This window comes from Mytilus edulis, chromosome 2, assembly GCF_963676685.1.
Source record: "Mytilus edulis chromosome 2, xbMytEdul2.2, whole genome shotgun sequence".
Lineage (NCBI taxonomy): Eukaryota > Metazoa > Mollusca > Bivalvia > Mytilida > Mytilidae > Mytilus > Mytilus edulis.
In genome coordinates this window covers 97,584,770-97,597,343 of record NC_092345.1, presented here as the reverse complement: position 1 = coordinate 97,597,343, position 12,574 = coordinate 97,584,770, and the positions used below count along the sequence as shown (strand labels likewise).

The 12,574-nt window shown below is 32.6% G+C and overlaps 1 protein-coding gene across 1 annotated transcript in view; it reads left to right on the top strand.

The window, feature by feature from the left end:
• The window catches only part of LOC139513596 (mucin-3B-like), a 204,456-nt gene that overhangs the window by 158,785 nt on the left and 33,097 nt on the right, over nucleotides 1-12,574 (top strand). Inside the window, exons 155-165 of the mRNA XM_071302241.1 lie at nucleotides 95-357; nucleotides 1,108-1,246; nucleotides 1,787-1,951; nucleotides 2,513-2,775; nucleotides 3,525-3,663; nucleotides 4,205-4,369; nucleotides 5,611-5,873; nucleotides 6,623-6,761; nucleotides 7,303-7,467; nucleotides 11,378-11,640; nucleotides 12,390-12,528. Of these exons, the coding sequence (XP_071158342.1) occupies nucleotides 95-357; nucleotides 1,108-1,246; nucleotides 1,787-1,951; nucleotides 2,513-2,775; nucleotides 3,525-3,663; nucleotides 4,205-4,369; nucleotides 5,611-5,873; nucleotides 6,623-6,761; nucleotides 7,303-7,467; nucleotides 11,378-11,640; nucleotides 12,390-12,528 (2,103 nt within the window). The remainder of the gene's footprint in view (nucleotides 1-94; nucleotides 358-1,107; nucleotides 1,247-1,786; nucleotides 1,952-2,512; nucleotides 2,776-3,524; nucleotides 3,664-4,204; nucleotides 4,370-5,610; nucleotides 5,874-6,622; nucleotides 6,762-7,302; nucleotides 7,468-11,377; nucleotides 11,641-12,389; nucleotides 12,529-12,574) is intronic.

Genomic DNA, 12,574 nt, shown 5'->3' with positions numbered 1-12,574 from the left:
CCTCCTAATCTTGCAGGGAGAATGGTAACTATCAGCCATTCATCATATGTATTTCTTGTATTTCTATTTATGCTATTGCTATTTGAACTTGTAGGTTTTGAAACTTGTCCTGATGATTCGCCAAAGGGCTCATTCACTTTGGATAGTGTGACTTCAACAACGACCCCAGATGGTGCTGAAAACGCTTTGAAACCTAAAGGGTGGAAACCGTCACCTGGTGACACAAGTCCTGTTTTAGAGTTAAAACCAACTGACACTACTCCGATAATGAATATTGCTGTTGAAACAGAACTTGTTGACAGTGTTGTTTTCAAACTTTATAAAGACGGCGTTTTAGTTGAGGAGAAGACTGTTAAGGTATGAACATAAATAATTATCATCTTATGGTAATATCAATGAAACAATGAAAAAGAAGACAACTCCAATTCATTATCTAAACAGAGCACGAAAAGCAGTTCTGATATTCTAGTACAACCAAATAATGTTGAAAAATTACGTTACATCATACTCTGGTGTCGTTGGTTAGGCCATTAGGTTTCTTAGTGTAAGACCATATACATAAGTGTTTGAATTTTGTGTATGGACTTTGTAAATAACTAGCGCTGTATTTGCATCGTATTAATGGTTCAATATTAAATCAAATTTAACTGGAAAAAAGTTACCTTCTAAATGATGTTGTTTTCTTGCATTCTTTGTTCATACGTTGTTTACAATCAGAAGTAAAACATTCATAAACAGAATTTAAGAAATTTGTAGTAAAAGAAGGATTATTGTAAAATTTTGGCTTGGAACATCGACTAAAGGTAAAAATGATATAAAAACGATTTCATGTTTTTTTAACATAAATTTTAGACGATGAAGTCAATCAATTATGCACATGGTCAATAATTAGGAAAATTCCACAAACTTTCCAATCATCACAGAAACAATTATATGTTTTGCAATAAAAAGTTGCATTTAGCCTTAACTGGTCTGTCATAAATCAACACTATATATGTTATTTCAACCATTTATGGGGCATGTACCAATAAATGACACTTGACTATTCAATATAGTATTCCATTAAAGGATCACTAATACATTTCATATGGCTATGTATTTCAATAGGTAAAACCAACTGGTGTAGCAGAAGTGGAATTTAAAAAACCTGTGTTGGCTGACGACATAAAATTGACGATCATACCAGTAACAACTCCTAATGTTGCTCCGGTTTTAAAAAATATTGTCGTGGAGGGTTGTATTAAAGGTAACTACTGTTGTTGTGCTTTTTGTACAATAAAATTAACACAATTAAATTTGATAAACTGCTCTTGTAAACCCAATAAAATTATAACCAATATATACAAATGCATTCAACCTTATATTTTCCATATTTCATTCATTCATATGTATTGATGATAGATATTGATAAATTTAATCCTTAAATCCTTGATATTTTAACTATACCAATTTATCTATTGTGTTAATTTGTAATTATTTGTCAAAATGGATTGAAAGTGTTGAGGTTGAAGCTGTTATGAAGAAGGCTACTGAAATAAAAAGAACTCGGTTGTTTCAAATTGATCAAATGTGATTTAACTTATATTACTAATAAAAAACTTCCATGTCATTTTGAAATATGACAGTGCCGGCAAATACCACATGTTCCCTTTTACATATATAATATTTCAGCTTCATTAGCGAAGGACAAATCGACAACTTTATTAATAGATGAAATCAAATTTGTTTTTAGTTATATATGCATGTGTTAAAATATATGTACTAAGCCTGTGATTTTTTTCTGTAGCTGTGACCACAGGACAACCGGCCACAACACCTACATCGTCTCCTGTGTTTACCTCTGTGACACCCTCTACAGCGTCAGCCCCAACTACTGGCACTCAAGCTGGAGCCACAGGAACAAGTCCACCTTTGATTCCAACAACCACAGGACCCGCTTCTACAACTACAGGTATATTATTAGTCAGAAAATCTGAAACTAATTATCAACAAAACAATTTCCTGACGTTATTTGTACAGTTTCAAGTTTAAAAGTTCGCTCAAATCTCTTTATTAATATTGTCCTGGTACATCTTTTTCGTTTTGTGAAACAGCGTTAGATATATTGGATGAAATTTTAAAAGTTGTTTCACATGACAAATATTTTGTTTTCCTCGCTCTTTAAGCCCTAAACATCGTCGGTTTATTTTGGTGTAAATTCTGGTAGCGCTTTCATAAGGAATATATATTTCCCATTTACTTCAATGTTCCACATCTTCTCAATTGGACAAATATTCAGGGTCTCGACATTCCAATACGAATAGTGGTCTGTCAAACATTTCGTTTGCTAACAGGTCAAACTTTTGAACGAAAAGCCCTTATGATATTGCAGGAAGTTCGATAAAGATTACAAGATGATCACTATCTTGCTGTTGTCAATAAATGAATATGTCAATATTAATAGTAACTAACAGTCATCCATCATATAAATTCCTAATATTCGGATTTATGCTAATGCTATGTGGTTTTTTAGGGTTGGAAATTTGTCCGGATGATTCGACAAAGGGCCCAATAACTTTGGATAGTGTGACTTCACCAACGTCTCCAGATGGTACTGAAAACGCTTTGAAACCTACAGGGTGGAAACCGTCACCTGGTGGCGATAATCCTGTTTTAGAATTAAAACCAACTGACACTACTCCGATAATGAATATTGCTGTTGAAACAGAACTTGTTGACAGTGTTGTTTTCAAACTTTATAAAGACGGCGTTTTAGTTGAGGAGAAGACTGTTAAGGTATGAACATAAATAATTATCATCTTATGGTAATATCAATGAAACAATGAAAAAGAAGACAACTTCAATTCATTATCTAAACAGAGCACGAAAGCAGTTCTGATATTCTAGTACAACCAAATAATGTTGAAAAATTACGTTACATCATACTCTGGTGTCGTTGGTTAGGCCATTAGGCTTCTTAGTGTAAGACCATATACATAAGTGTTTGAATTTTGTGTATGGACTTTGTAAATAACTAGCGCTGTATTTTCATCGTATTAATGGTTCAATATTAAATCAAATTTAACTGGAAAAAAGTTACCTTCTAAATGATGTTGTTTTCTTGCATTCTTTGTTCATACGTTGTTTACAATCAGAAGTAAAACATTCATAAACAGAATTTACGAAATTTGTAGTAAAAGAAGGATTATTGTAAAATTTTGGCTTGTAACATCGACTAAAGGTAAAACTGATATAAAAACGATTTCATGTTTTTTTAACATAAATTTTAGACGATGAAGTCAATCAATTATGCACATGGTCAATAATTAGGAAAATTCAACAAACTTTCCAATCATCACAGAAACAATTGTATGTTTTGCAATAAAAAGTTGCATTTAGCCTTAACTGGTCTGTCATAAATCAACACTATATATGTTATTTCAACCATTTATGGGGCATGTACCAATAAATGACACTTGACTATTCAATATAGTATTCCATTAAAGGATCATTAATACATTTCATATGGCTATGTATTTCAATAGGTAAAACCAACTGGTGTAGCAGAAGTGGAATTTAAAAAACCTGTGTTGGCTGACGACATAAAATTGACGATCATACCAGTAACAACTCCTAATGTTGCTCCGGTTTTAAAAAATATTGTCGTGGAGGGTTGTATTAAAGGTAACTACTGTTGTTGTGCTTTTTGTACAATAAAATTACCACAATTAAATTTGATAAACTGCTCTTGTAAACCCAATAAAATTATAACCAATATATACAAATGCATTCAACCTTATATTTTCCATATTTCATTCATTCATATGTATTGATGATAGATATTGATAAATTTAGTCCTAAAATCCTTGATATTTTAACTATACCAATTTATCTATTGTGTTAATTTGTAATTATTTGTCAAAATGGATTGAAAATGTTGAGGTTGAAGCTGTTATGAAGAAGGCTACTGAAATAAAAAGAACTCGGTTGTTTCAAATTGATCAAATGTGATTTAACTTATATTACTAATAAAACAACTTCCATGTCATTTGGAATTTTGACAGTGCAGGAATATAGCACATGTTCCCTTTTACATATATAATATTTCAGCTTCATTAGTGGAGGACAAATCGACATCTTTATTAACAGATGAAATCGAAATTGTTTTTTATTTATATATGCATGTGTTAAAATATATGTACTAAGCCTGTGTTGTTTTCTGTAGCTGTGACCACAGGACAACCGGCCACAACACCTACATCGTCTCCTGTGTTTACCTCTGGAACATCTTCTACAGCGTCAGCCCCAACTACTGGCACTCAAGCTGGAGCCCCGGGAACAAGTCCACCTTTGATTCCAACAACCACAGGACCCGCTTCTACAACTACAGGTATACCAATTGTCAGAAAATCTGAAATTAATGATTAACACTAAAAATTTAAAAGTTGTTTCACATGACGAATATTTTCTTTCCCCCGCTCTTATAGCCTCAAACATCGTCGTTTTTTGTGGGGTGTAAATACCATTACATAAACAGCTCGTTAATTGAACAAGTGATTAACAAATCACTTGGAAACTCAACAGATACCCCACGACAGGTACAAATGAGGACATCCTGTATAATTATAGGTTTCTTATATGTTCAATTCAGTTTCAACAAAAGATAAACAAAACTAGATGTTTAATTCATTGTATTGAATACTTAAATTGCCTGAGGTTCTAACAATCAACGTTATATAACTTGGTCTCTCAAACAGATCTTCATGTAACCTCTTTTCAAATTACTAGTATCAGCATCAATTTATTCAGCAATATTAGCAGGGCTTCCAACTTATTGTGAAACTACCTATTCTAGAATCTAATGAATAAAATGCAAATAGTAAAAAAATCAACATTCCGTGAGGGTACATTCAAGTTGAGACTAGTTCTTTAAGCAATCGTATCAAAGTATTTGACTTTTCTATTATTAACAGTTGTATCTCCCATATCGAACTAACAGACATATTGAATGAGATGGTCCTGCTTTGTTTCTTAAGAAAGAAAGGCCATAATTGTTAATTCAAATGTCTTGACTTAAGAAGGGGATCGTACTGTGTACCAACGAATTACCCTAATAGAAACAATACATTCTCTGAAAAAGGTATTATCGAGATGCTTGATTTTTGAATTGACAAGTAATTATAGTCAATTCCTCAAATATAGTTTAGATATCTCGTTTCTAGATATTGAAAAAATGTAAACTATGTTAGGCTAATTTTACAAGTTTGATTTCTTTTTTTAAACTGGTCGATTGATTTATTGAATAGAAATGTAACCTTTTTCCATGGTACCATACTAAGATAAAATCGTGGAATACAAATATCGACCGAAAGGAAAATTAAAGTAGTATCTTGTCCATCAATTAACTTGTTTGGGTTAAACTTTTGACATCACTCATCCTCTCAATCGGACAAATGTTAAGGTTCTCAACATTCCAATACCACTATTTTCTTTCACATGTTTTGTTTGCTAACAGGTCAAACTTTTGAACGAAAAGCCCTCCTAATCTTGCAGGGAGAATGGTAACTATCAGCCATTCATCATATGTATTTCTTGTATTTCTATTTATGCTATTGCTATTTGAACTTGTAGGTTTTGAAACTTGTCCTGATGATTCGCCAAAGGGCTCATTAACTTTGGATAGTGTGACTTCAACAACGACCCCAGATGGTGCTGAAAACGCTTTGAAACCTAAAGGGTGGAAACCGTCACCTGGTGACACAAGTCCTGTTTTAGAGTTAAAACCAACTGACACTACTCCGATAATGAATATTGCTGTTGAAACAGAACTTGTTGACAGTGTTGTTTTCAAACTTTATAAAGACGGCGGTTTAGTTGAGGAGAAGACTGTTAAGGTATGAACATAAATAATTATCATCTTATGGTAATATCAATGAAACAATGAAAAAGAAGACAACTCCAATTCATTATCTAAACAGAGCACGAAAAGCAGTTCTGATATTCTAGTACAACCAAATAATGTTGAAAAATTACGTTACATCATACTCTGGTGTCGTTGGTTAGGCCATTAGGTTTCTTAGTGTAAGACCATATACATAAGTGTTTGAATTTTGTGTATGGACTTTGTAAATAACTAGCGCTGTATTTTCATCGTATTAATGGTTCAATATTAAATCAAATTTAACTGGAAAAAAGTTACCTTCTAAATGATGTTGTTTTCTTGCATTCTTTGTTCATACGTTGTTTACAATCAGAAGTAAAACATTCATAAACAGAATTTACGAAATTTGTAGTAAAAGAAGGATTATTGTAAAATTTTGGCTTGTAACATCGACTAAAGGTAAAAATGATATAAAAACAATTTCATGTTTTTTTAACATAAAATTAGACGATGAAGTCAATCAATTATGCACATGGTCAATAATTAGGAAAATTCAACAAACTTTCCAATCATCACAGAAACAATTATATGTTTTGCAATAAAAAGTTGCATTTAGCCTTAACTGGTCTGTCATAAATCAACACTATATATGTTATTTCAACCATTTATGGGGCATGTAGCAATAAATGACACTTGACTATTCAATATAGTATTCCATTAAAGGATCATTAATACATTTCATATGGCTATGTATTTCAATAGGTAAAACCAACTGGTGTAGCAGAAGTGGAATTTAAAAAACCTGTGTTGGCTGACGACATAAAATTGACGATCATACCAGTAACAACTCCTAATGTTGCTCCGGTTTTAAAAAATATTGTCGTGGAGGGTTGTATTAAAGGTAACTACTGTTGTTGTGCTTTTTGTACAATAAAATTAACACAATTAAATTTGATAAACTGCTCTTGTAAACCCAATAAAATTATAACCAATATATACAAATGCATTCAACCTTATATTTTCCATATTTCATTCATTCATATGTATTGATGATAGATATTGATAAATTTAATCCTTAAATCCTTGATATTTTAACTATACCAATTTATCTATTGTGTTAATTTGTAATTATTTGTCAAAATGGATTGAAAATGATGAGGTTGAAGCTGTTATGAAGAAGGCTACTGAAATAAAAAGAACTCGGTTGTTTCAAATTGATCAAATGTGATTTAACTTATATTACTAATAAAACAACTTCCATGTCATTTTGAAATATGACAGTGCCGGCAAATACCACATGTTCCCTTTTACATATATAATATTTCAGCTTCATTAGCGAAGGACAAATCGACAACTTTATTAATAGATGAAATCAAATTTGTTTTTAGTTATATATGCATGTGTTAAAATATATGTACTAAGCCTGTGATTTTTTTCTGTAGCTGTGACCACAGGACAACCGGCCACAACACCTACATCGTCTCCTGTGTTTACCTCTGTGACACCCTCTACAGCGTCAGCCCCAACTACTGGCACTCAAGCTGGAGCCACAGGAACAAGTCCACCTTTGATTCCAACAACCACAGGACCCGCTTCTACAACTACAGGTATATTATTAGTCAGAAAATCTGAAACTAATTATCAACAAAACAATTTCCTGACGTTATTTGTACAGTTTCAAGTTTAAAAGTTCGCTCAAATCTCTTTATTAATATTGTCCTGGTACATCTTTTTCGTTTTGTGAAACAGCGTTAGATATATTGGATGAAATTTTAAAAGTTGTTTCACATGACAAATATTTTGTTTTCCTCGCTCTTTAAGCCCTAAACATCGTCGGTTTATTTTGGTGTAAATTCTGGTAGCGCTTTCATAAGGAATATATATTTCCCATTTACTTCAATGTTCCACATCTTCTCAATTGGACAAATATTCAGGGTCTCGACATTCCAATACGACTAGTGGTCTGTCAAACATTTCGTTTGCTAACAGGTCAAACTTTTGAACGAAAAGCCCTTATGATATTGCAGGAAGTTCGATAAAGATTACAAGATGATCACTATCTTGCTGTTGTCAATAAATGAATATGTCAATATTAATAGTAACTAACAGTCATCCATCATATAAATAAAGGCAACAGTAGTATACCGCTGTTCAAAACTCATAAATCCATGGACAAAAAACAAAATCGGGGTAACAAACCAAAACCGAGCGAAACGCATTAAATATAAGAGGAGAACAACGACACAACATCGAAACGCAACACACACAGAAACAGACCAATCATCAGACAAAACACCACGAGAATAACAAATGTAACATGAAAACCAAATACATGAATTTGGGATAGACAAGTACCGTGCCACGTCTTATCTCAATATCTCAAAAATAAGAGAAAACACAAACGACTCAACGTTAAAATGCAACACAAAGAGAAACGAACAATATATAACAATGACCATTTTCCTGACTTGGTACAGGACACTTTTAAAGGGGAATAAAAGTGGTGGGTTGAACCTGGTTTTAAGGCATGCCAAACCTCGCACTTTAATGGCAAAGTTAAATATAACATTGAAATGACAACATAATATTACAGGACTACAATACAAATAAATAGGAGAACATATTAGACACAGAAAAACATAATTAATAGATAACAAAAAGCATCAGGTTTAAAATTCAATACGCCAAAAACGCGCCTTGCCCACACAAGACTCACCAGTGACGCCCAGATATAAAAGATCGAAAGTGAAAAAAGTACAAAGTTGTACAGCACTGAAGATCAAAAGTTGAAAAGGTTTCGCAAAATACGGCATTGTATTTATGCCCGGGATAAGAACATTCTTATTATATAGAACAATTCATGCTATTGCAAACAGTAAATTATATCAAATGAATATGAAAGAGATATACACAAAGAAACTAAAGTATTAACTAATTACAGAAAACTAAACCTGAATACATAACGCCTAGATATAAAAGATCGAACGTGAAAAAGGTACAAAGTTGTACAGCACTGAAGATTAAAAGTTGAAAAGGTTTTGACAAATACGGCATTGTTTTTATGCACGGGATAAGAACATCCTTATTATATAGAATACTTAATGCTATTGCAAACAGTAAATGTTAACAAATGAATATGAAAGAGATATACATAATGAAACTGAAATATTAACTAATTACAGAAAACTAAACCCAAGTTTATCACAAAATAGACACACATCCGAATCAGTCCAAGCGTCAACGTAATTAAAAAAATTGTGACGTCACATACGATGGCGAAAAGGCAGAAACGTTATGCCACATTTGAATTTATGAAATTTAGAAACAGCATGACGTCACATATGAAAAACTATCATTCAAAAATGAGATAGAATTAGGATTGATTTAGAACTAAATATTGATAATTCATTTAAACAAAATGCATATTGCAATACTTATTAATAGCAATTAACTGTAATATATATATGTCCAGTTTGTTATGAATCCAACTTCAAACGTAAATAATCGTACAAAATTTAATATAATTAATAAAGAGGAGGTGGTTAATTTTTCTATACGTCATACCTAAATATATAATAAGAAGACGTCAACACATTTGACAAAATCTGATGAGAATTACAAATATAACATTAAACATGTAAACTAAATACATGAATTTGGGATAAACAAGTACAGAAACACGTCTTATAGTAATGCGAATTCACATTCAGCAAAACGGTCACAATCGGGAATAAGTCACGTTTGGTAATTAAAAGATTAGACGACATAATGATAAACCACAATCTACCATGTGGTAAAAATGTCCTTAGCTAGTTTGGTTAAAGAGACATTATATGGATCAACCAATTCGTGATGGTGTCCATAAAATTTACGGAGTGTCAATTTTAATCTGTCCTCCTCATAACTTTGTTGGAGCAGTTTCTGCGTAAGGAGCACACTCCTGTATATGAAGTCCGTATAGTGTGAACAAGCACGTGAATAACGTATCAATTGTGATATGTAAACACCATACGAAGGGGCAGAGGGTATGTTACTGCTGAGAAATGGGAAATTGATAATTGGGAAGTTGAAATCGTCCCGTTTATCATAGATTTTTGTGTGAAGTCGTCCATCTACGTCAATATTGAGGAAAAGATCAAGGTATGAAGCAGTCCTTCTAGTATCAGTAGTATCCTTAATTTCAAGTTCACTGGGATATATGAGATGTAAGTATTGGCTGAAGTATGGGTTGTTCAACGATAAAACATCATCAATATATCGAAAAGTAAAATTAAAGAATTTCGCAAGGTGCTTTTTCTTTTTGTCTTTTAGAAGGTTCTGAATAAATTCTGCTTCATACGAATACAAAAACAAATCAGCCAGCAGGGGTGCACAATTAGTACCCATTGGAATACCGACTGTCTGTTGAAATATAAATCCTCCAAACTCAACAAATATATTGTCGATCAAAAAGTCCAGCATTTTAATAATATCATCTTCAGTATATTTTCTGGAAGATTCAGTGTGATTCTTCACAAAATATGAAGTATTGTATCCCAAAACAAGAAATTTGTATCTACGATTCCCATTTTTATAGAAAAAGCTCTGTTTTATGAGTTGGTGAAGTCGATCTTTCAACTGAGCATGGGGAATAGTAGTATATAGCGTAGAAAAATCAAAAGTTTTTATGTTGCTGCAAAATTGCAAAGATTGTGATCGAAGGTTAAGCAGTAGATCTTTCGAATTTTTGAGAATCCACATCTGGTTAACACCACTGGTAGAATATATCTCCTCACAATATTTTTGAAGCCCATCTTTAACTGTAGAAAGAATAGTAGTCAATACTTTAGAAAGATGTTTAGTCGAACATTTTGAAGACCCAGCTATGTATCGTTCTTTATATGGAGTTTTGTGTAATTTAGGTATCCAGTATAATGAGGGCAAGTTTTCTTCGTTTTCTTTGATGTTGATACCAAAAGAAAGAAGGACAGATTTATGATTTTGTAAAATTTCATCCTTGGTAAATGATGTTAAAGAATATGTAGGATTACCAGTAGTTTCATCAATTCCAAGCTCTGTAGTGAGACATTGCAAATAATGTTTTTTACATATGAAGACAATATTATTGGAGGCTTTATCTGCCGGAACAACGACATATTTGTCATGCAAAGAGGATAAAGCATCCACAACCTCCGGATTTTTGAAAGGGTTAGAAACTCTTGTACTCATATTACATCTTAGTTTTTGTATGCGCCTCTGAATGCATGATCGAATAGCTTTGATCCATTCAGACAAAGTGTCCAGTTCGGGTTCGTCTGGTTCGCGCTTTATCCATTTTCTTGCATAGTCCTCAACTGCATCCATCAGTAACTTGAAATTCTTTTTCCAGTTGATGGGCTGGGGGATTCTATACTTTGGTCCCTTGGCTAGCAACTCTCTTAGTTGTTTATTGGTAACAATACCAAGGTCACCAGTAATAATATGACCAGCTGGACATCCTAATATTCGGATTTATACTAATGCTATGTGGTTTTTTAGGGTTGGAAATTTGTCCGGATGATTCGACAAAGGGCCCAATAACCTTGGATAGTGTGACTTCACCAACGTCTCCAGATGGTACTGAAAACGCTTTGAAACCTACAGGGTGGAAACCGTCACCTGGTGGCGATAATCCTGTTTTAGAATTAAAACCAACTGACACTACTCCGATAATGAATATTGCTGTTGAAACAGAACTTGTTGACAGTGTTGTTTTCAAACTTTATAAAGACGGCGTTTTAGTTGAGGAGAAGACTGTTAAGGTATGAACATAAATAATTATCATCTTATGGTAATATCAATGAAACAATGAAAAAGAAGACAACTTCAATTCATTATCTAAACAGAGCACGAAAGCAGTTCTGATATTCTAGTACAACCAAATAATGTTGAAAAATTACGTTACATCATACTCTGGTGTCGTTGGTTAGGCCATTAGGCTTCTTAGTGTAAGACCATATACATAAGTGTTTGAATTTTGTGTATGGACTTTGTAAATAACTAGCGCTGTATTTTCATCGTATTAATGGTTCAATATTAAATCAAATTTAACTGGAAAAAAGTTACCTTCTAAATGATGTTGTTTTCTTGCATTCTTTGTTCATACGTTGTTTACAATCAGAAGTAAAACATTCATCAACAGAATTTACGAAATTTGTAGTAAAAGAAGGATTATTGTAAAATTTTGGCTTGTAACATCGACTAAAGGTAAAACTGATATAAAAACGATTTCATGTTTTTTTAACATAAATTTTAGACGATGAAGTCAATCAATTATGCACATGGTCAATAATTAGGAAAATTCAACAAACTTTCCAATCATCACAGAAACAATTGTATGTTTTGCAATAAAAAGTTGCATTTAGCCTTAACTGGTCTGTCATAAATCAACACTATATATGTTATTTCAACCATTTATGGGGCATGTACCAATAAATGACACTTGACTATTCAATATAGTATTCCATTAAAGGATCATTAATACATTTCATATGGCTATGTATTTCAATAGGTAAAACCAACTGGTGTAGCAGAAGTGGAATTTAAAAAACCTGTGTTGGCTGACGACATAAAATTGACGATCATACCAGTAACAACTCCTAATGTTGCTCCGGTTTTAAAAAATATTGTCGTGGAGGGTTGTATTAAAGGTAACTACTGTTGTTGTGCTTTTTGTACAATAAAATTAACACAATT